A 24,864-nucleotide genomic window follows, 5' to 3' on the forward strand; every position below is an offset into this window, starting at 1 on the left:
AAAATTGATTAGTTATTAGTTATTTATAAATATTTCCCATTTTCGCAGCCATTCTCACACACATATCCAGCGTCCTCATTAGCTACGTCACGCTAGCCGCATATGTCACGCTCGAAGGCGATGCCATGGAGTTCACCGCCAGTCGTTTATTCTCCGCTTTGGCTCTTTTCCAACAGCTCACAGTGCCTCTACTCATATTCCCCATAACCGTGCCCATAATTTTGTCCGCCGTCGTGTCGACCCGTCGACTTGAACGTTTTCTTAGCGCACGTGAAATACACAAACAATTCGAAGGTATACGTCATATGGCACGCATTCTCAGCAAAAGTGACGCCTCACTGGACTACTACGAGGTGCAGGACAAATTAAACAAGGAAGCGGCGTTAAGTGAAAGCGGCAGCGGTGATAGCCGCGGCTTAGGTTCGAATAGTGAAAAGCAACGCGTGCAGCGTGAGAATAAATTAAACGAACGTCTAACGTTAAAACTGCACATACCGGAGAGTCCAGCGCCATTGGCGCATTCAGAACCGCAAACGCCACTGATTGCGTCCGACGCAACAGCTGTTGATAAGAACTTGCTTACGCCGCGACGTAATAGCGAAGAACACTTGCTGGGCAGCGCTATGGGTCGTAAAATGAGTCAGCAGCGACGCGATTTGCTGCGTAATAGCCCCTATGTAGTGATACGGCCACGTAAGTTTCCCGGCAGCGCCACAGCGCAGGCGCATGCGCAGCTGACGCCGGCACAGCAGCTGGCGCATAAGCATATGGATTCGTGGAGTCGTGATTCGTTGGTGTTGAAGTTGCCGGACGATATGGCGGTGTCGGTACGTGATGCATGTTTCTCATGGCATCCGCAACGCGGCGACGAGACGCAACGGCTGAGCGTGCACAATGTGATAGTGCCGCGTAGTAAACTCACTATAGTGGTGGGTAAGAATGGCAGTGGAAAGACGTCGTTGTTGTCTGCATTGCTGATGGAGATGCCGTTGCTGCGGGGCGATATCATCTGGAATAAGTGAGTACACAAGAGTAGTGTGAGATTTGATGATAGCTGAGTAATTCATTAGAAGAGGGATAATTTACAATGTGACCATGTTAAGCCTTTTTGAGGCTAGATTTAGCAACGGTGTTTATGGAACAAAGCTAGCGTGGTATTGCGTAATCACTAAATATTTCGTTAAAATTTTAACCTTCTAAGAGAAGCCGAATAAGAAGGTATACATAATTCCCACTTACTGTTTATATACAATGAAAAAGTGAATAAGGTCTACACCAAAGCCTCGGGGTGCAAATTTCATTTATGTTTCGTCCGAATTAAATTTATATTAATTGTATCTAATTTTAATTTGATCGGCTTTCAAAAATTTCTCTTTTTCTCAAAGTATGTACATATGTATTTACTTCAGATATTTACTTAAGCATTCATGTACCAAAACTAAAAAATTAAAACAATAAAAATACACAATTGCATGGATATGTGTGTGCTTGTGAATGGCAATAATAAATTCTCACCTATGTGGCAATTTATAATAGCAATTGAAATTATTGCATACTCGCAAATGCCAAACATACACCAATACACGCAGAAATAGGATATGTGTGTACATAAAAAATGGAGTTATGCCTCAGTTATAGTACACACACATCATTCACTAATAAAAAAAATACACTTTTACTATTCACATAACTACAAATGTATGTACATACATATCTACATATATAGAAAGTATGCAGTTGCACATTTGCACACAATTGTAATTTCCAGCATTGCGCACAGCGGCTGTAGCCGCACATTTCACATACTTATAGGTACATATACTTACGGTGACCATCCGTTCTGTAGGTATTTTACGGGACAGTCCTCTTTTTTGACCAATTGTCCTGGCAGTTAATTTCTTTTATACGGAACGCCAAATATTCTGTATTTGTCTCTTAATTTTCTCCATAAACAGTTATTATTTTCTAATCTGAATGCCTGTGATTTGAATCGAGGAATACATACAGTGACCAAAATATAAATTAGGATTCTACATTTTAGCGAGTTTTGGGCTATTTTCTGTTTGTTTATTTAATGTTTATTATTTTTAATTAAATTAAGAATTAAGTCTGCAAACTTTCATCAAAATTTCAAACTTTATAATCAGAACCTTTAGACAAAAATTTGGTTGCAGCTTTGTGGCTCATTAAAATTGAGTATAATAAAGTGCAAGTGCAACGTGCTGCTCATTTGCTTCCCTACCAACAAATTGTCGAGCATACTAACTTTGTATGAAAAAAATGCGTAGGACCGTCGACAAAAAAAAAAAAAATAGCCAAAAATTAACGGAGCAAAAATCTCGAGAAGGATATGCTACAGATTTGTGATATTACTATAAGGATGCTGTTTCAGGGCTAATACATACATCTAAGATCATTTAAGAAGAAAAAAATTTGCAAAATTATTTTCGGTGCCGTATTCGGCTCGCATAAATATGCTACCGTACATATACTGTATGCAGCCCCACAAACATAGATTTCCTTATTTTTCCCATCTTATGGACTTATTGCATTTACTATGTGCTTTTGCCACAGCTTGAAGTCAAACACCACACATTCGCAGTTACGCACATAAAATACAGCATACCAATCAAACTGGCCGTTTGTCTGGCAGCCTGTCTGACTTGCTCAAGCAATTTACTGACTAACCTACTTATATAGCTTAAATTCATTCCATTTTTTTTTTTTGTTTTGCCACTTACATTCTTCCTGAAGGCTTTCCTCTCTCCTCACATGCAACCCACTACCCTGCTGGCTGCAATCTTTAGTGCCTGAAATCTTTGCTGCATGTTCAATGCAATCAAATTAACATACAAACATTTGTTATAAATTACAATGACGTGCTGCGCATGGAAATGGCCGAACAAATATGTTGAATGAATGACTGCTGCATTTCATTGCGTTTTCATATCACTATCGCTGCGAAAGCAGTGGTAAAATAAAAAAACGAGTAAAACTTGAAGGGTGTGGCTGCACTGTATGGTTAATCTGTGTATGAATGTTAAAATAGGTGCGTGTTTGTGTGTGCGCGAGTAGGGATAATGTGATTTAAAAAATAACAATAATATTTAATGCGAAAACTGAGTGTATTTTTTTTGGTACAGCAGGGCGTATGAGTAACGAGCGCGCCAAAGTGAAGTGATTCAGTAAGTTACATGCAAGCATATACATATGTACATATGTAGGTACAAAATTACGTACATATGTGGTGCCAACTTCATATTTTTAGCACTATTTTTGCACTACATGAAATTGAAAAAAAAAACCATGAAAGCGATTTTTTTAGGGTACAACTTTACTTTGGTGATAGTGCCTTTGGCGTGGTTAAGCGAGATTTTACCATGTCAGCTTGAATTTGATAATAACATTAAAGAGAGGAAGTTAGGTAACGGTGCTTGCGTTTGGCATCATTAGGAAAACGTGTGATATGAATATCTACTTGGGCAACCTAATATTAATAAGTCCACTTAACCTTTTCAGTACCAACGTCCAATATATTCGACAAACTGCTTTTGGCTTAAAGCTATAGGTACTTTTCGTTAAAACAACAGTTGCTTAGAGCAAATTATATCAATATTTTTTTTATTACATTTCTATGATTGAATTTTCTGGATGCGGTTGGCCGTGTTTTTTTTTCATAAAAGTGAAAAGTGTTTCAATAATCGATAAAAGGCAGTGTAATCTAAATTGTGAAAAAAATTTAAGTATTATTAATCGCTTTGAAATACATATATTTCGTGCTACAAAAAATAGAAATAATTGAGATAAGTTCCTTTTTTTAAACACCTACGGCAACACTGTCCAATATTATGGATGCTGAATAACGGTAAAACTAAGCGTTATATTATACTTTTGATTGCACATTTTGAAATCAACAACCCTAAATTTGCCGGTATAAAATTGTTCAGATTTTAAGCTTCAATGTTTGATTTTTTTAAATCTATCGGTCATTATATTGGTATATATGGAATTATATCCAGTCCACCTTTTAATGCATGCCAAAAGAGCTTCTTTCATTTCCTAAAATTTATGTTCAGTTTTTAAAGGATTAAAAATTATGTCCAGCTTTTAAATAACCATAAACAATATCCAGATTTTTTATTTCTTACAAAATATTTCGAGTTTTAAATGACCAAAAATTTATGTCCGATTTTTAAATAAACAAAAAGTTATGTCTAGACGACCAAAAATTGATATCCAGTTGTTGATGTATCTTAGTAAATATTACAGTCTCTAAAATTACTAAACATTTTTGATCAGTTTTTGAATAATTAATAAGTTAAGACCGGCTTATAATTTACCATAAATAATGTTCAGGGTTTTTACTTTTAAAATATTCCACATTTTTAAGTAACAAAAATGTAGGCTCGGTTTATAAATAACGAAAATTATGTCTAGCCTTAAGACGACCAAAAATGTATGACCTGGTTTTAATTGACTAATAACTTCTGTCTAGTTTTTAGATTACTAAAAATTTGTATCCATTTTTTAAATTGTCGTAATTTATTGATCTATGATTTGAGTCTCAAAGACTAATATTTTTAGCCATAATAAATTCCTGCTAGGGATTCTCAAAGCTATGTAGTAAACTTAGTTAAAAGAATTTTGATATTTTCTCTGTATAACAAATTGATTTTTTTTATAATGAATGCCATTACACGATGAAGGATATAAATATGTGATCTTCAATGCATAGATATTAAATTAATAAATTTAATGTATGTGTGTATATACCAACTCTTAACATCAATTCAATAATTTACGATTTTGAAGTTTTTTATTTGCATTCAATGCATTTCGTAAAACTTGTAAAAACTCAACATGCTGAACAAGGAAGAGCCAATAAGATTCGAGGAAAAATGTCGTATTATTGCTTGCCAGCTAAATAAATGGGTTTCGCGATAAGTTGTGCGCTTTTCAATACATATATTAAGCAAATAGAACTACAAGCACACACACAAACATACATACATATATAAATATGTATATATTTACATATATGCCTCATGAATGCTGATGCACACAACAGCACTTACATATCTTATTACCTGCGCCATACATACATATATATATCGATTTCGGTGAATTGTAGGAAATATAAATTTTCCTTACAAGACGTAAGCGCTTTATAACTAGCTTGTGCGCTCCTTTCGTTCACAGCGTAATACACAAATTGTGCGAAAACTTTAATTAAAATGCGCAAAGAGTGCATTGGTGCGGTGACTTTGGCATGTACGGACGTGTTTAGGTGGTGGGGGGGGTGTATTGATTTAAGTGGAAAATTTATTGCGTATTGCATACTAAAAATTCATTGTGAGCATAGTTAACTTTATTTGTGAATGTAATGTAATTTATATGAAAGCTATTTTTTTTTTGTAAGTTAAGACTTTTTTAGTAAATAACTGGCAATTTGTAGCTTTAAATAAACCAGTAAGAATTCAAAAGATTTTTCACTGAAAGTAAGAGGTATCTTTTGCTAAAATATAATAAAAACGCTGTTTGCATTTACTTTCAACTCATACTCGTACAAGTCATGGTACGAAAATTTTTAACAAAGTTTTGCAATTTTTTTTATAAAAATTTACATTTCAATAAATTTACTATGACTGTTTCGCTATGCTTCATACATACATATACATATGTATAGATACATAATACTGATTTAAGAAATTTTGAGAGAAGAACATTTCTTTGCCGTTTCTGGTGCGTCGTTTTATAAGAATATGTTGTTTTTATTTAGAGCTGCATTCGTTAAGAAATCTATAGAAGCAGTGTTTCTTTGAAATATCTATAGACCCCCAGTGTTCCTAAAATACGCTATTCATAACACCGTGCGAGATTAAATTATACTCAAAAAGAAAATAAAAAATCAATATATTCGCGAAACTCTGGGCCAAATATAGTAAAATTGCGCTTTTAGTTTTTCCCTCTGTTTAATCTCTCTATTTAATTAAATTAAAAATTTAATTAAAAAAATCAGTGCAACGTAGAAAAAGGGTATAGTTCTCAAATTAAAAAGAAAATTCTATAGAATTAAAGCAAATTAAATAAGGACGAGCAGATATTGAAAATGTCCTTTCAAAATTTTCTCCTTGAATAACCTTGAAATTTTGTAATATTTATTTTTGAAAAACTAAATATGTCGAATTTCGTCCTTCAAACTTTCTAAGTTTAAACAAATACAACTATTTAAGAGGTTTTAATTTTTTTTTAATATATGTACACAATACTTCTAGAGTAAAATGTGAGCGTCATGAGCGTCATCCTCTAAATGGATACGTAGAAACGTAAGGTTTGGCACCAGCACCTCTTTCTGCAAGAGGAACAATTTTGGAAGGTGCCGCAAACCCCATCGGGGAAAACAATTTTTTGACCACTCTAATGTACACACTAGGGTGATTGAATTTGAAAAAACTCTTTTAATATTGCTGGTACTAGAAATTTAATCATGAAAATTCTCTAAGCACTCGGGGTCAGAAAAAATGCAATAAATTATTAAAAAAAATTAAAATAAGACCAAACGGGAATTTCTCACTGATGTTTATTAGCTTTGCTTTTGATTTGAAAAAAAAAACAAACGTTTTTTGCATTGCTCTTTTCTAAATAAAAGCTATGCATCTTTACTGTTAATAGTTTTGTTGTATTTTTTGTTCATGGCTTCATACCTGCATAAGCATTTTTACTGTACAACCGTTAAACTTTCTTAATTTCAAAATAGGTGTTTTTTTTTTTACAATTTTACGAATAACTCCAAAACCGGTTTTAGAAAAAAGGCAAAATAACCGAGCATCCTAGTACATACGCATGTTCTACTTAAAAGCCCCTACAAGATGTCCTACACATTTCAAAACAATGCATATTTAATGACATATGCGCATAGAATTTTACAGGAACACACATAAAAATGTTAGCTGCAATTTTCAAGTTGAAAAAATCTCATCGTTTAGTTATAGGCAGTCGTATGTACATACATATGTATGTACATTTACATATATTTTGTTACTCATACGCCATGGCGGACCCTACCCACACCAATTACTTACAATTGCTAGTCTTTGTCCTATAAGATTTGAATAGAGTATGTAGCACTGATTTTCTATACTTCTAAGTTCAAACTTTTGTTATTAATGCAGAGACATTTACACATACATATGCCTTTACTCGCATTAGACATATTCCTAGAGCATTGCATGTTATTACGAAATTTACATAACAATACGACGAGCGTGCCAAGAAGCATTTGTAAGCACAGAGCAGCCATACTCGAACAAATAGAAAGGTTTCTAATAATATTCAAATGGCTTAGAATACAATGAAAATTTGCCATATTGTCTCGCCAGCCAAAGTGCAATGAAGGTACTATGTATTTCACTTAGATTTAGATGAATGCTGGTCAGCATGTGCATATGTATGTATGTAGATAGTAGGCATACGTGTATTATTAAATATGCGATGACATATTCCTGTGAATTGATGTGACACACATACATATCTACATAAAATCGTATGTGCAAATGTCTACTATTTTGTCTCATTGCAATTCAAGACCAAGTTAACTACGCTTACCTCCTCAACTGACCCAGTTTCAATGCAACTGTATATGTACGTACAGCAGATCACATCAGTTGGCACTGAGCTTACACCAGAAAATTGAAATTAAATTAAATTTAAGTAAAAGAAATTCAATTGAAAATGCCAAATTGGCTTATATGAAATCGCATTTACATTTAGCCATTTATTTTAATAATTTTGTTTTGCTTTTAAATTTCATGATCTGCACACATACACAGCTATGTATTAAGCATTTAAACTTTCGCCTCTTTGAGCTTTTCGCTTTGTTTCATTTTCGTTTAATTTTCAATAATTTTTCGTCTTTCTTTTTTCACCCAGAACTTCGACCATTGCTTTTGTGCCACAACAACCCTGGCTGCTCAATGCTAATATACGTGAGAATATTTTATTTGGTGAATCATTTCGTCCACGGCGTTATGATTTCGTATTGGAGGCGTGTGCACTGAAACCGGATATTGAACTGATGCCGGATGCGGATTTTACGGTGATTGGTGAGCGTGGCATTAATTTGTCGGGAGGTCAGCGACAGCGTGTAGCCATAGCGCGTGCACTTTACTCGTCGGCCAATGTGGTGATAATGGTATGTTTATGTTAAACCACAACAACATCAACAAAGTACAGTGAGAGAAACAACAACAAATGAGAATTATCGCAGAAAATACTGTTAAGTAGAAAGAGCTGCCGGCAGCCAGTTTGTTATGAAAGTAGCACTTAGCGCACAGGCGGCTAGGAAGCGGGTTAAATTGGATTGTCTGGTTAAATGGAGTGTATGTGATTTTGCGTTGGCGTTGGCGTTGGCTTTGGCTTTGGCTTTGGTTGTGCTGGCGCTAATGCACTGCTGAGCGCTGTGGGTTTGTTTACTGGTTTGGCGCTTAATGAAAGCTGGATTGAGGTGAAATAAGGCAATGATTTTCTGCAAGTGACTTTGTAGTGTCTGTAATCTTTTGTAAATCAGTTGTTGTTAAAACTGCCGGATTATTCGGAAATTATGGAGTACTTCTATTTAAAGTATAACAGTATAATTTCAAATGGAGGCGACAATGCGAAACAATAGGGACGTTGCATAAGGCTTCTCGTTTGTATAAAATTCCAAAGGAGCCTTACAGTGGTATAGGCCTCCTATGAAGAAAAGATGCCAACTTTACGAACGATAACGGGGAGACTCTATATCACCTGCTTTAAGTGCATTTCCCAGGCTCTTTTGTGGAGCATGATCTGATGACCTCCATCTCCTCGGAATACAGGTTCACTAAAGTGGGAAGTCTTAGCAGATCCGGCTCCATCTTTGACAGGGTACGACGGGCTGTAGAGTATTTCGAACCCTTCGAAGTTGTAGGTGGAGATGGGATTTTTTCAACACTGCTACGAAGAAGTGTCGAGGACTTCATTAATCCTCTGTGCGTGTTATTTATTGCTAAATCGGGTGAGAGGCCGCCTGACTTGGCTAAATCATACATACCTGTTTGCCTAACTTCGTTCACTCTCAAAACTTTAGAAAGACTATTATACCTCCATATTAGAGAGCGCTTTCACCCCTTACATAAAATATGCTTATGCCAAAGAGAAACTAACGGATTCGGCCTTAAAATATCTGGTGCTTAACCTTCGAGGCGAGAAACAAGCAAAAATAATACAGCTAGTACGTAGAAACTCTCGAAAAATTTGGTATAAAATACGAAAAGTGATAAAAATTCCAAATAGACCCTAAAATAATCCAGAATTACCTGTAACAGTGCCCAAAGCCCCGGAAAAATTCACCAAAAGGCAGGATAAGCCCGACAAGTTTCTTGGCATAAAGAGGTCCTGAAAAAAATCTCCAAAGTCCCGAAAAATCTCAAAATGTATAGAATTATACTTGAAAACAATGAGTGTTCCTTTACAGATCCGAGAGTCACATAAAATTCGAGGAAAATTGTCGAGAAAGTTCCCAAAAGAAGATAATAGTCCCTCAATTAATCCAGAAGAATGTGCAGTAGTCATCAAAGCAACCGGGAAAAATGCACGAAATGTCTTGAAGATCCCGAAAAGTTTCAAAAATAATAGAAAAATGCCGAAAAGTTATGGAAAAGAATCCCGAAAGTTCCAAAAAATCTCGAAAAGTATGGAATTAAACTTGAAAAATTACAAGGGGTTCGGGAAACCCTAAGAGCTTTCAAAAGACCGGTGGGCCCCGAAAATTTCCCAAAAAATCCAGTTCCCAAGAAGTCCGTAATAAAACACAATCGGCCTTATCGTAAAATTCATGTGAGCAAATATTCCTAAAAATTATAAAGCAAAACAAAAACAATTTCTCACAATTTGCTTTTGTTTTGCATGTTAAATTATGGGAACGATTTATTCACATGAAATTGGCAATAAGGCTGGAAAAGTCATGAAAATTCCGAAATGTATGCATAGCCCAAAAACTCCGCAAAATTACTAACAGTACCGAAAATCCTGAAAGCTTCCGGAAAAAACACCGAAATTTCTGAAAAAACCTCATTGGTAATAAAGTTCGGAAGTTCGTACAATACAAAACAATACAAAAAAAAAAACAACAAAACAATTATCAATATTTACAGTTTCAACTGTAAATCACAGTTTTTTAGACAAGCTTACATTAACATCCTGGTAAAAATAACAGTTTCGTCCAAAATTTAATATTCGAAAAAATAAATTAAAATATCTCTTTTGGTTTTTTGAAAGTAAATTTTTTAGTAAAAAACCACCGTATGCAGGGTTTCCTCTTTTGGATAAAAGAGCTCAGCTGTATTCCAATCATACGGTTAAAAAACCTTAACATTCCAAAAATTCTTTCGGTTTTGAAAGTTACAGTTTTTTTTGAAAATAAAATCTGGCAACACTGAGCATAAGTTTGACTAAATTATGTACATACATATGTACATATATTTTAGTGGGTCACTGAAGCCTTACTCGAGCTCGTTCAATCGATGTTGAATGGCTTTTGTGCCGACAATGATTAGTTATCCAGATGGAAACGCATTTCTTCTTAGAGAAAGAGAAGGTAAAAGGTTGCGAAATGATATACGAGGAAATTTATTTAGTCGGCAAGACTTTATTTGTATGATTAAATTTCATCAAGCTGTGGCTATGGATAGATGGCATCAAGCACCAGCCGTTTTGGTGCTATGGGAACTTGGGGTTTCCTCAGTTTGAGAACTTGGAGAACGTCACTATGGAGTCGTGAGTCTAAGCACCGCGTAAAATCTCTAAAAGCGTTGATATCCTATACATTGCCTTCTCTGATTCTGCTTAAGTTTCGAATTTCAAATGATGTACTACATAAATATGTAATGTCAAGCTCAAAGCTTCCTGTTCTGATTGAAAAACAAAGCTATTATTTTTCACCGATCAGTTTAACAGTCAGAGCTATAAAAATTACTATGCATTAAAATTATTATCAGGCACCTGGTTATTAATGTTGACATTACTTTGAACATATTTTTGGTTATGGCAGAGCAGAAGTAACATAAAATGGGAACCATTTTCCTAAAGTTAATCTTTTGTATACAGTTTACAACTAAAGTTCTCTTTTGACACACCGACCTTGATGAATTTTTGTGCTTGCAATCAGCCAAAGTTCTTTGTATGTATATTGAAAAGCACCGTCATTGTCAACAAGTTATAAAAAAATATTTAAACTGGCAACTAACTTGCACTAAGGCAAAATATGATACAATGTAACTAGTATCTCTATGTGTGCTCAACGCTTCATATTTTTATATGCATTTTTTATGCGCAAATTTATTTTATTTTCAACTAGTATTCTAAGTTAATCTTTCTTCTTTACTTTTTTATTATTTGTACTTTTTCATACTGCCGCTCAAAGGATGATCCTTTCTCATCGCTGGACAATGAAGTGGCACGTCATATTTTTGAGCAGAGCATACAACGTATGTTGCTAAAGGCGAAACGTACCGTTATATTGGTGACACAACAGTTGCAACTGACACAGCATGCGGATTATGTAAGTAGTGGAGTGAGTCAATAAAAAAGAACGACAGTTTTTAGCGTACAAAAGGAGGGAACTAATTTGGCAAGATGGAAGAAAAAACAAATTAAAATTAAGGTCTAATTGGATTAGACAAATTGTGAAAGGACAAAGCAATTGAGTTGAAATTAATATTAAAATTTGAGTTGTGAGTGTTATGATTTGTGAAGATATGAATAGAAACCTAGCCTGCGCCTTATTATATCTTTACTAGAACCCTATATGTGACAAGTACATATATTTGTTAATTAAAGTAGACCGCTGTAGACTTATAAACAAGTTATCAATGTTAAATATTATTAAGCTGGAACAGCGTGCGACGGCCAATTCGTCTGTTGTTTGTTGTTGTGGTGGTCTGTCGGAAGTCGAATACGGATATAAAGGATACTGTAACTAATATATATGTGCATCATCAATAAGCATGTTGATGAATGCCAAAAAAAATTTCGAAAAAAATATCAATAAAAACCAGGTGTAAATGCCACTGAAAAATTACGTGTATCGGAGTACACAACAAGTAGAATCGACGTCAATAAATATAAAGACGACGAGATCGATAAGTATGTTGTTAATCGCACCGCCCTGAATATGAGCACGAAATGTCGCTACTTGTGCGGCAGAAATTCTACAGTTTAACTCAGAGCTAGAATGCTTAGCCAAGGATAATAAAAAACTCTCGCTGCCTCAGGGACTGACGAATAAAACACCGAAAATCATGTTCATTAAAAATAGCAAGTCTTTACCTTGCCAGAGCGGAACAGTGGCGGAGATAGTGTTTTATATTCTCCACCACCTCGTCGCCCCTGCAGGCATACGACAGAAATCGTTAGGCCATTTGGCAGTGTCCTGCAATTATATCGACAACCATGCTAATAATGGGGTGGCCGATTTGTATAAGAGTTTTGGAACTTTTCGTATTATAACATATGGTCAGATCTGTTTTATAACGGAACATGATGGTTCTTTCGCCCAACGACGTCTGCTCTCTGGCGCGTAGTTTTCCGGTATTCCACTGTGCCCGAGTACCCATACCAAGTTAGGCAAGCCTCCCTTATAGCTGCTAACTCGGTCTGAAAAACGCTGAAGTGGTCAGAGAGCCGCCCTGCAGGGTGTCCGGGTGGTACCCTCTCTAAAATGATGGGGGAACGTTTTTTTTTTTAGTAAAAAACGCAAGAATATGACCTACCACATTAGGGATGCTCTATCTTTTGGTAGTATTACCGACTTCCTGTTTCGGCCGGAAGTGGGTTAAACTCACTGGAACTACATTTTTTCAAATTAGGCATACAAGTTTTTACTACAGATTCGGATTCTGAGCATACAAATACGTATTTTTTGTTTGAAAATTTTTTCTCGGAGCTGCCTCTTTTCGAACTTCAATTCATCCTAAACGTCTGAAAGGAGTGAAAATGTTTTTATTGGAAAACGAAAAAAAACATGAATTACTAATTATAGGATGCTCTATATTTTGGTCGTTTTAACGACTTCTGGTTTAGACCGAAACTGGGTAAAACAGAAATGGATTTCTGGTTAAAACAATGGATTTAACCAGAAGTCCATTTAAAAAAAAAGTTTTCAACAAATGTTACGTATTTGTAGTTCATACTATTGCGTTTTTCAATAAAAAACATTTCCCTCTATTTTCGAGTGGGTGGTCTAAGATACCCTGTATTTATATATGTAAATATATGTATGTAGTTATATATTTTTAACCGACTTCATAAAAAGGAGAAAGGTTAGCCATTGGTCGGAATATTTTTTTCTTTATGTACATATGTTACCGATTTTCTTTTTTTAAAGTGGTCCCATACTAATTTGTTTTAAATCCGATTATTGGATCGTGAAGAAATTAACGATAATCTTAAATTTTTATATGAGAATTGATATCGTTTTTGTTTTTTTGCTTAAAAATTACTTTTTCATTTTTAACTTATTCAAGCTAGATACAAAAAATATCTGTAATTTTCTTTTTAATACTGTCTTTTCTGTGCATCCTTTGCTGTCATCAATATCTAACTCACCAACAATTCACAGTTAATTGTCATGAAAAACGGTCAGCTGCAGGCCACAGGCGATTACAAGGAAATCGAATTGAAATATCCGCATATCGTTGCCAAATGGCAAACAGTAATTGCCAAAGTCAATCAGCAGGCAGAGGATGAAGAGAGGTAAGCAAGTACTACATTGTGCATGCAGGGCATATATTACAATTTGAAAATGATCTGTGTTATGATTACATTTTCTAAAATACCTAAAGTACCGACTATAAAAGTCAATGATATCAAATTCAAACTATTTAAATTGCTTTATTGAAAATTTGTAATGCTGCTGAAGTTTTAAAATATGGATCTAATGACCAACGTTTAGATATGTATGTATGTTTATGCATGTTTATGCATGTATACGCATGTATGCATAAATATTTCAAAACTTTCTTTCATCACTTCCAAATTCGCGTTTTGTAACTTTTGCGCAAAGTGAATTTTTGTCGAGGATGATGATGCTGAATTTTTCATCGTCGTCAACATCAGCTTCATTACACTTATTGTTTTCTTTGCATAATTTCTGGCGTAGCAACGTGGCTGCTGCAGGGAGAACAGCGCGTGAACGTTGGAAATTATACCAGAATGTTGCGAAATTAGGCCTGCAGCGCACAAAGTCCAGCAAAGTTGTGGCAACAAAAATAAAGGCGAAAGCAAAAGTAAATAACGCTCGTACAGAGTTGCGCGAAATTGTTTTGGATATGAATGAAGGCGTTGGAGGCGATATGGCTTCCGCTGGCGATGCAGTTGTAGCGATAACTGGCCGTGAAGTTGGTCTGGCAGCGATTGCTGACAAAGCTGACGACATGACTACTGCTGCGGTTGTTATGGACAACGTGGCTGAGTTTGAAGAAGTTGAGACTGTGGAGGATGAAGACGATGACGATGACGGCGACGGCAACGGCAACGGCAACGGCGATGACGATAGCGATGACGAGGACAATGAAGATGAAGAAGAAGATTTGATGCCTGTGGTGAGTTGATGTGATTGTACGCAGTCAGTGTTACAAGTAGTAATTATTTTGTAGTTGAGTGCTGTGCTGTGCTTTGAAGTTAGCCTAATATTTTTGTTTGTTTGCTGTTTATTTTGAAATAGAATTAGAAATTAGTTTTAAAACTAATTTGCTTTAATTATTCAAGAGAAAAGATCGGAAAAACAACTATTGAAAGAAGAAATTTTGAGAGCGGACATTTTTTTTTTTAATTTAGTCAAGGAACTGTTTGTGGCTTCAGTTTAACTAAGAAAATTGTTAAATTCAAACCTGTTAATATTTAAAAACATAAAAAACTTAAAAAACGATATCTTAAACAATTATATTTTTTGTTTTTTCAATAAAAAAAAAAAATATACATTTAAACAAACATTTGGCATAGTAAAAATTCTCATTTCAAAGAACTGCGTAGCTCTGAAATGAAAAAAGAGTAAGGTCAATTACGCAAAGAGAGTATAAGAGGCTTATTCGCTCTTCGAAGAGCACAGCTTTTAAAGAATACTGCAGCAGGATTGAAACCTTGGGTCAAACGACAATACTGGTAAAAGTTCTGAAAAAGGACCTAACCACAAAGCTAGGTGTTCCCCCAAGAGGCCTGATGGCTCTTACAACTTGTTGGACTGCTGACTGGTCATTTTACGTGGCACAAACATCCGATTGTGATAGGCGTACATGACAACTCCTTTTGCCCATCCTGCCTTGAAGAGGTTGAGACGGTGAGCCACTTTTTGTATTTCTGCCCCCCTTTCGCAAAAATTCTTGTACACCTGAGTTCTTTGACACTCAACAATACGCTTACGGTTATTCGTAAGTCGTGCAGATTTAAAACAGATTAAATGGGACAAGTAAACTGTACAATGAACGGCATGTAGTCTGAGTATTTTTTTCTGCACGCGTTGGTTTGCGCCTGGGTCCTACAAGAAAAAAGGTCAATTACAAATTTAAAATATGTGAAAAAAATGGTTTTGAATAAAAATGAAAAAAGTCTATTTAAATTATTAATGTCTCATCTCTTTAAATTTCTTTCAATTGCTGAAAGATATGTTTGAATTTCAGAGGAAACTTAAATATCAAATTATGTATGTATGCATATACCAAAAGTATATAAAAAATTTAGATTTTAGATCTTTAAAATTTTAAAAAATATTTACCAAAATTAATATATCACTTAGTAAACAAATAAAAAATAAGAATTAATTCAAAAAGAATATTTTTCCCCAATCTATTTTGAATAAAAATTACAAAAAAAAAATCTTTATTTGCATAGAATGCATTAGAAATTATACAGGATATAAATTACACAGGAAAAAATAAAAAAATAAAATAAATAAGAAAATAATAAATAATTCTTAATTCTCTTAGAAAATCTAAAAATGAAATATACGCGTACATACTTTATAGTATATTAGTAAAAGTGAGATGGAAAAATTATTAAATACCTTTAAAAAACTAAGAATAGCACCGAACGCGTTTTATAAAAAAATAAAAAAAAAAAACTGATTATAATGCAAATCGTTTTGTCAGATTTAAAATAAACCAAAAAATCCTTTTCCAGTCCCTTCCATCGATAAGTCGTTGTCGCAGCGGTAGCACGTACATAAACCGCATTGGCAGCATACACTCCGCCGGTTCCGGCTCGTCGCTCAGCACCATCGGTGGTCGTACGCCGCTCAGTCGTCAGCGCTCTAGCCTGTATGGGTCGCGCCACCTCTTCTATGATGCTCCACTGCCTATCGATGAATGTCAAATGGAGGATGTGATTTTGAGGCGACGTCGACGTTCTCAACGCTACCGGCGAAACTCTCAACAAGACCCACAACGCCCCATTTCACTCATCTCCACCGGCAGCAGTCGGCTGAGCGGCGTCAGCGCATCAACCACAGTTTCAGCTGAGCTGCGACGCAGTCTCTTCACAAACAGCTTCGGCAGCAGTGCACCCAGTTACATGAGCGGTGTTAGCGGCAATAGTATGTTGTCAGTGGATACTGGCGTCGATGTAGGGGGCGAACCATTGCCAACGCGTACGCAGTCATGGCAGCCACAAAGCACTGACAATGGCGCTGTTGATGGGGTTCTGGCAAGAAAGGGTCATCAGAAAGTAGCGCGTAACAAATCTTCGCCTGGCTGTTTGGTACATAGCACACAACAGCAGCAAATGAAAGGAAATATGGATGCCGATAGCGGAGTAGGTAACAGTTTTCAACAGTTTTTGCGTCGCATGTCGATGCGTCGTTCAGCTGCACATCGCAAAGCGCGACCCGTTAGCGGTACAAACTCCATAAGGTAAACTATTTTTTGCTTATAGAGTGACTAATAATTCCTAGGGAAATGTGACTTTTTGTATCCATATTTAGAAGTATTACGGAGGAGGGCGCAACCAATCAAACGACATCTATCTCAAGTTCGGTACCTTCAATTGAGTTGAGTAGAGTAGCAACGCCTGAGGTAGCCGAAGATCTAAAGGATGCACCAATTTCAGAGGATGATAGTTGGATTGTTCATATCGAAAACGAAGAAGTAGCAGGTAAGAACGACCACTCGGATATTAAGATATAACAAATAGCCTTTGTTTAGTTTGTAACCACAAGCTACATATTTCCCTCCTAACCTGAATGGTATTGATTTTATTCGGATTTCTATTTTAATTGAATGATTTAGACTTGTCGATCTCCGTATTATTAAAACCCTGAGCAACCGCGGAATACGTTCCGAATCTCGTCGCTATTCAATTCCTGATGTGGTTGCGGTTGGTATAACCGCCTCGTGGTTGTAGATATCAGAATAGAAAAGTCAACTAATTTTTAGGTAGATTATGCAGTCAAATCGAGCTTCAAAACCAGGTGATGCGCACGGTCACACTTGGGTGGTGAGAGTGTCGGCACCGACTACTGCTGGAGTCTTTAGTGGTAGTGTGATAACAGGAGTACTTAGATTCACAGCGGGAATCGTCCACAGCCCGGTGTAGTGATTAATTCGGAAACTGGTCCCAACAATTTTCAGGGCCTTCCGAAGGCATCCACAAAAAAGGCTTCGGATAGGCACATGGAAACCAATATTTTGAAGACTCCGAAGGCGTACCCGTCAGATAGGTGCACGGTTGTATGAGCCGTGGTAGCTCTGGTAGTGCAGTCCAGTAGTGGTACCCAGTTCGAAACCGAATATAAGAAAGATGTCGCTTGCTCTAAACCCAGTCTTCAGTGTGTCTTCCGAACTACCTACGCAAAACCGACAACCATGTCGCTAAAGTTCTTCGACATGCTTTCTGAGGCTCAGCGAGTCATTTCTTATTGCCCATGGTACCTAGATAGATAGATAGATAGACTGAAATAGAGGCATACAATGCGGCCAAGATATCTATTATGCCCTCAGTTATTTACAGTACATCATATTATCGTAGAGAACCCCCAAATTTTAGGATATCTCCAGGGGCTAGCGATTGTATAAGTTCTTCACTTGGCCAGAGTGGCCTCTGCCGACTTCTCGAAACCACCTCGCGTTCGCGAAGCAGGTGCAAAGGAGGCTCCTCAGTCACGTCGCAGAAACCACATAGGTCGTGCGACCATATCCCAAGCTTGAGCAGGTGACTTCTTAGGCCGAGGCCACGCAATGAGCATACAGAAATTCCGCTCAGCCGCTCAGAAATGCCGCTCATTTCCTGGCCACTTCAATAGTATTTTATATGTTTTAATTTTAAGCCGCTAACCGCTCAGCCGATCACCGCTTTGCCGTTAGAAAATCTGTCACTATCCTTACCCTCTCTATGGGGAGGTTTATTATGACTCTGTACCTTGGAAGGTTGTAGGTTGGATGTCATTGCTCCGCCAGGTTGTTGTTCTTATCAATGCACTCAAGAATCAAGGAGGACTTAACCTCAAATGATCACAGGGCCTTGAGTGCCGCCTGGCTATCACTCAATATTAAAATTTGCTCATTACGGTAATGTCTATGTAGGTTAATCTCCGCACACAGACTTATGGCATAGACCTCCGCTTGAATGATGCTCGGGCACCGAGAGCTTTAGCCTTATTCCGTAGACGCCTACCCCAATGCCGTCGGGAATTTTGTTTGGTAAACAACCATTGCAGCGAGCTCGTTTGTTTATGCCGCAAGTCTTCCCTGCCAGACGTTTACATACCATTAGTGCCCTCGTAGTTTTGGAAGTGATTGCGTCAACATGCGCCTCACACAGAAGTCTGGAGTCTTGTATTACTCCTAGGTACCTGACTTCGGTGGCGACGTTGACGACGATCCCATTCAAGGTGATGTCCCTCATAACTCATAGAAAACGGGACAATAACTGTTTTGGAGCATCAAGCCTATACCCACGGACCAGCCTCTTGCTAAGATTAGTCCACTTTGAAGTACATATATGACAGAGATTACTCACGAACTTTCCTCTAGCAATAATCACAATATCATCGGTGAAACTCCGTAGGAGTTCGCCTACAGCCAGGCACCATAGGACAGAGGATAAAACTCCTCCCTGCTGTCGATGAAGGCACAAAGTACTGTCCTCCCGCACTCAAGTCCACCTTGTACTTCCGAAGACAGGGCGTACAGCGCAGTATCTGTAGATCTGCCCATTCTGTAGGTATGTTGGTCAGGGTGTAAAAGCGCCTGTTTAAGAATGTTGTTCCTGATTTCATGGCCGATGACCTTCTCCATTGCCTTTAGAAGAAAGGACTTGGCACTGATGTTGACGAGGTGTGGAAGTAGGAACTCCTTACCCTGCTTAAGCAATACTAGACTGATGCCGTCCACTCCAGGGGATGTATACTGACCGAAAGAGTCCAAGGTCCAGCAACTTGGATACCTAAATAGGAAGTTAATTTCTTTAAAAAAAAGCGAGGATTTTAAACCGCCTTTTCATTTTAAGGGAACATGCATAAAGTGTTTAAAGTTTGTTTGTAAATTTTAATACAAAAGCTGTTGATACAAAAAACTGAAAACATTCATTTCAATTCTCACCCACAGATGCGAGTATCGACTATAAAACTTTGACAAACATGACAAATACCGCAATGAACCGTGATGATGCCACGTCGCCAAAACGAAAATACACAATAAAGAGCAACAGGAGGAGCATTAAAAGGTCAGCAGGTAGTGGTGCTGCTGTAACTGCCAGCACGTCTGTAGGCTACGACGTCGAACGAAAATATGGGAAAATACCAGCCCACATCTATTTGTTGTACCTACGTGCGTCCGGTTGGCAAATGGTGACGATATTCTTTTTGACGGCTCTGATTTGGCAAGCTATGCGTGTTTATACGGATGTTTGGCTACAACACTGGACCGACGATGGTAGCACAGATAATGCCAACGCATACGATGGTAGTAGCGCTGGAGGCTACTGGGGGAAAGCTGATGGTATGACGATGATGGCTGTGTCACCACGACCATCACCACCATCCCCACCAGCAATGAAGAGATTTGATAGAATGGGAATATATGCAGCAGTGGCAACAGCAGCGACATCCAGGCCGGCGGCTGTCATCAACACTGCTTACAATAACACTAACAACAGTAATAGCAGCTACAACAATAATGACACTGACAATGGTCACGCCGAGGATGTCACGTATTATTTTCACATTTATTCGGCGATTTCGTGCGTTTGCATTGCAATGGCGGCGATATCGACACCAGCCGGTCAATTGGCTGGCTGCAATGCGCGCAGCAATCTACACGACCAATTGCTGTTGGCAATTATGCGAAAACCGTTGCACTTTTTCCAGGTGACCCCACTTGGACGACTGATGAATCGTTTCGGCAACGATATGGCCATCATCGATAAGGTAAATGGGGTGCGCAGGTGATGAAAATAAAGCGAAAGAAAAATTCAAATGAGTTGGTAAAAGATTAAAATAAGTTGAGAGAGCAGGGGGCGAGAAATTGAAATATTTTAACGAAATTGTATTCTTTGTATTTGATAGAAAATTGCTGCCACCAGCCAACGGCTGTTACAATTCTCACTACTCTGCTTATGCGCTGTGCTCATCAACGTCAGTATTACGCCCTGGTTTATACTCTTAACAGCGCCGATTTGTATTGTTTATTATGTCATACAGAAATTCTACAGGTGCTCAGCGAGGTAGGAGTCATTGGATTCCTCTAAGCTTTACAAAAAATAAAACTATAGTTTTTATTAATTCGCAGAGAATTGCAGCGTATTGAAAACTTAACCAGTTCACCGGTCATCTCTCACCTCTCAGAGACCATACAGGGTGTAACCACCATAAGGGCATACAATCAAGAGGCACGCTTCACCGAGATACTCTTCAAACGATTGGAAGCGAATACGATTGCATTTACGATCTTAAATACGAGTAATCGTTGGTTGGGCATATCGTTGGTATGTTATAATTTATGTTCCTACTTATCTTACTTCTCAGTGCCCTCTTGTGCGTACAAATAGAGGAAGGAAAGAAAACGCCATTGGTGTTATTTCATTAATTATTATAATTTCTTTTGTTTTCTCTTCTGAACAACCTTAGGACTTACTTGGCGGTTTTATTGTGTTCATTGCGATCATAACCGCTTTGATAGCAGCATCTATAAGTTGTAGTCGTTATAATAAAAAACTAAGCAATATTGCAACACACATTCGTACACCCGATTTGTTGACGCCTTCACCTTCATTGGTCGGGTTGGCAATCAACTATACTCTCCTAATACCGATCTATTTGAATTGGGTTGTCAAGCTTCTAGCCGATATGGAAATGTATGTGGGTTCAGTGGAACGTATTGCATACTATGCTGAAATTGATCAAAATATTGAAACACCGTTAGACATAACTTGTGGCGATACAGCTGCCAGTGAGAAAGGCAAAACAAAATCAGCTGGGAAATCGTCAAAAGATTCGTGTGTAAATTTTGAAGTGGCGCGTGTAGAGTTTTGTAAACCGAGGAGTTTATCGGTGCCGATGGTGTTGAGTAATTGTAAGTGTGATATGATAATATTTTATCACATAACTAGTACCCAGCTTTTAAGAAAAACAAAAATTTCATATTTGTGTATAAAACGCTTCAAGCAATGGAAAATAAATTTTTGTATCATAATAACTCAAATGTAATTATGTTTATTTCCTCAAAAAATTTAGAGTAAAAACAACGCAGCTTTTTCCTATAAGCTGTAAGTTCTAAGCTTGAAATGAGAACAGACTATAATACAATAAGGATTTTATTTACATGTCTTAATTGAAAAAAATAATATTTTTTACGAAAATTCTTTGAAAGAAATGCCACCACGTTCTATTGCAGTACAAGTATGTATGTAGCTTTTAAAGTCTGACAAAGAAATTATAATTTAGTTACTAAGGACACACTTAGGCCACCATGGGCCCGTTGTGATACCAAATTAGAGGCTACTTATTTCCCTCCTCTTACCTTAGAAATGGAACCACTTCGTAGCTTCGTCGTAGACACTGGATGAATACAGTTTAGCCAGACATTCAAAAGAAAAATGGATGAACCAGCGTCGGCGAGCCCTCGCCAAAGCGGAACAGTGGCATTGGTAGTGCTCCACGCTTTCGATTTTCTCCTTATCACGGCTGATACGACGGTAGTAGTTTGATTGCAAACCCATTTGAGCAGCGTGGGTTCCTATCAAGCAGTGCTCGGTGAAAATTCCAATTACAGTGACCACTCTAAGCGGAGGAGAGGGCGAGATCTATACCCCACTTCCTGTCTTCAGACCCAACTTAAGTCATCAGTACATATGGCTACTGAGTTTCTGGCTCAGGACCGCATCCTCCTACCATTTACCCCAAGAGGGGATCATTGTCTAGAAGTTATTCTTTAGTCCACTAGGCAGCTTGCCTGTAGTTTACCATATAATTCCACAGGTAGAAAGTGAAGCAATAGCCACCAAACCGTGATGTCGTAGAACAGAATGGGACGCACAACTGCTGTGTAGATCCTTTTGCAGGTGATTTCCCTGCGACGGTGCCTCTTTACTAACCCAGTAACCCTTCCAAGAGTCCCTTTGGGCTTTCCTGGTAGCATTTTTAAATTTATTCAGGGCTGCATTGTATGCAGTCCACGAACCATCACGTTTTAGCGCATTAAAGAGTATCCTGCTTTCCTTCCTTAGAGAGGTGATATCTTTGGTCTCCCAGTGTGGCTTCTTATTTCAATTTGTTTCTATGAGCTAAACTTACCGAGAGTTGTAAGGTTTTCGAATGAAGGCTGCGCTGCATCTGACAGTAAGTCTAGCTTATTGCGAGAAGCGTTATTGAGCAGATACCACGAGAGCACCGAATGAAAGCGAGTGCCGAGAGAGAGAATGAATGGTCATTCCCTACATTCCACTCCCTAATTCTCTCATAGAAAAAGCTAGACGTGCAAGTAATATCCAATACTTCCTTCCTGTTTGAGGAAACTCAAGTGGTTCTATTGCTAATATTACAGATAACTAGGTTATAAAAGATAAAATAAAATCAAATAAAAACTCACCTACATTCGAGTTAAAAGCAGTTCGTACGCTAAAACTTATTATTTTCTTTGCACACAGACGAGTCGGTTCCAATTTCCTGGCCTCGACAAGGTGATATCAGCTTCGAAAGTGTTAGTTTATGCTACGAAGGTCAGAGGGAAAAGGTGATAAAAAATTTAACACTAAAAATTCCGTATGGACAAAGGGTGAGTAATTGATTGATGAGTAATAATTTGAAATATAAATAAGAAAAAAGCAGAAGTGGAAATTTTATTTGAATTTCTCGCTATTATCCCTGTTATTTAGATCGGTATTTGTGGCCGCACAGGCAGCGGTAAATCTTCCTTAGCCATGTCGCTGCCCGGTGTGCTACAAACCACCGCCGGACGCATCTGCATCGATGATGTGGACATAACCAAAATTCATCCAGATGAGGTGCGCATGCGTGTATCGATGATTCCACAGGATGTGCATATTTTCAATTTGAGCATACGTGAAAATCTTAATCCTACCAACTACTATGCCATCTCTGAGCTGTGGGGTGCATTGGACAAGGTGGGATTGATGAGTTTTGTCAATCAATTGCCTGAGAGTATTGGTGAGTTGTGTGATTGCATTAGGAAGGGTTTGGGTATTCTTATATATATATATATATTTTTACTTCAAACTTGTAGACACCATTGTTGGCGATGGCGGTGTGCAGCTGAGCGCCGGTCAACGGCAGCTGATGTGCTTGGCGCGCATACTTTTACGCGGTTCGGTGTGCTTGATACTCGATGAGGCGACCAGTTCCTTGGATAGCGCCGCCGAGCAGGCGTTACTCACAGCGGTGCATTGCTCATTTCGTGGGCGTACAATAATAACTATAGCTGTGAGTTAAGAGGCTTTGTTATTTTTAATTTTGTTATTTAATTTTAAGGGTTTTGTTATGAATTTTTATTGGTACATATGCATGTAGATAGTTTTCATTGATTTTTAATTTACTTTTAATTTTGTATTTATAATTTCTAATTTTACAATTACAATTTAATTTTAAATACTTTTTATTAATTTATTATGGAACGATTTTACGTCGAAGCTCGGTAAAATTTGCTTTGGAGACAACTTTTAAATTTTTACACCGAAATACATAAAAAATTAAGAAGTTTTTAACCGAGTTATGAGTCTAAAATTTGTATGAAAATTCCACTTTATACATAGAGTACTTTAAATCTAATTTATTTTTTATGCAAACATAGTGGAATTAATATTAATAAATTAGATTAAAAGAGCTCTATAAAGCGATATTTTCATACAAATTTTCAAATTTTATAAAACAGTTAAAGTCTTATTGGTTTTTTATGAATTTAGGTGTTAACTTTTAATTTTTCGATTTTAATATTTAAATTTACACTTAAAATTAAATTTTTTCTTAATAAAAAACATTTAATTTTTATTCTTTAAAGCGCAATTTTTAAATTAAAATTTTTCCTTTTTCAGCATCGCCTGTCGACAATACTTGATTATGATCGCATTATTGTTTTAGAGCAGGGTCGCATTATTGAGGATGGCACACCAGCTGAGTTGCAGCAGCGTAAGGAGGGCGCTTTCTATAGCCTTTTGCATTCAGGGCGTCCTTTAAACTCCGTGGGTGGTGAGCCACTGCAGCACGAGAACAACAAGTGCAACAAGAAATGAGTTCTTAAAGTTTAGGCTCCATAGTTTTTTATATGCCGACGTGTGTATGTATGTGCATTTAAGTTTCTATTTATACGCATTTTATTATTGTGCCATATTTTGCCGTATTTTGTATTG

The 24,864-nt window shown here is 37.2% G+C and overlaps 1 protein-coding gene across 1 annotated transcript in view; it reads left to right on the top strand.

Annotated features, from left to right (window-relative positions):
* LOC118736431 (ATP-binding cassette sub-family C member Sur) overlaps positions 1-24,864 on the top strand; it is a 38,638-nt gene extending 13,774 nt beyond the window's left edge. Inside the window, exons 8-22 of the mRNA XM_036466526.1 lie at positions 49-1,018; positions 7,930-8,191; positions 11,441-11,578; positions 13,637-13,770; positions 14,177-14,618; positions 16,192-16,919; positions 16,991-17,160; positions 19,611-20,431; positions 20,570-20,727; positions 20,793-20,988; positions 21,131-21,575; positions 23,149-23,276; positions 23,377-23,668; positions 23,745-23,941; positions 24,550-24,864. Coding sequence (XP_036322419.1) covers positions 49-1,018; positions 7,930-8,191; positions 11,441-11,578; positions 13,637-13,770; positions 14,177-14,618; positions 16,192-16,919; positions 16,991-17,160; positions 19,611-20,431; positions 20,570-20,727; positions 20,793-20,988; positions 21,131-21,575; positions 23,149-23,276; positions 23,377-23,668; positions 23,745-23,941; positions 24,550-24,747 — 5,279 coding nt within the window. The 3' untranslated portion in view covers positions 24,748-24,864. The remainder of the gene's footprint in view (positions 1-48; positions 1,019-7,929; positions 8,192-11,440; positions 11,579-13,636; positions 13,771-14,176; positions 14,619-16,191; positions 16,920-16,990; positions 17,161-19,610; positions 20,432-20,569; positions 20,728-20,792; positions 20,989-21,130; positions 21,576-23,148; positions 23,277-23,376; positions 23,669-23,744; positions 23,942-24,549) is intronic.

Source organism: Rhagoletis pomonella, unplaced genomic scaffold (genome assembly GCF_013731165.1).
Source record: "Rhagoletis pomonella isolate Grant_MI unplaced genomic scaffold, Rhpom_1.0 Rhpom_scaffold_00003, whole genome shotgun sequence".
In the NCBI taxonomy this organism is placed as follows: domain Eukaryota; kingdom Metazoa; phylum Arthropoda; class Insecta; order Diptera; family Tephritidae; genus Rhagoletis; species Rhagoletis pomonella.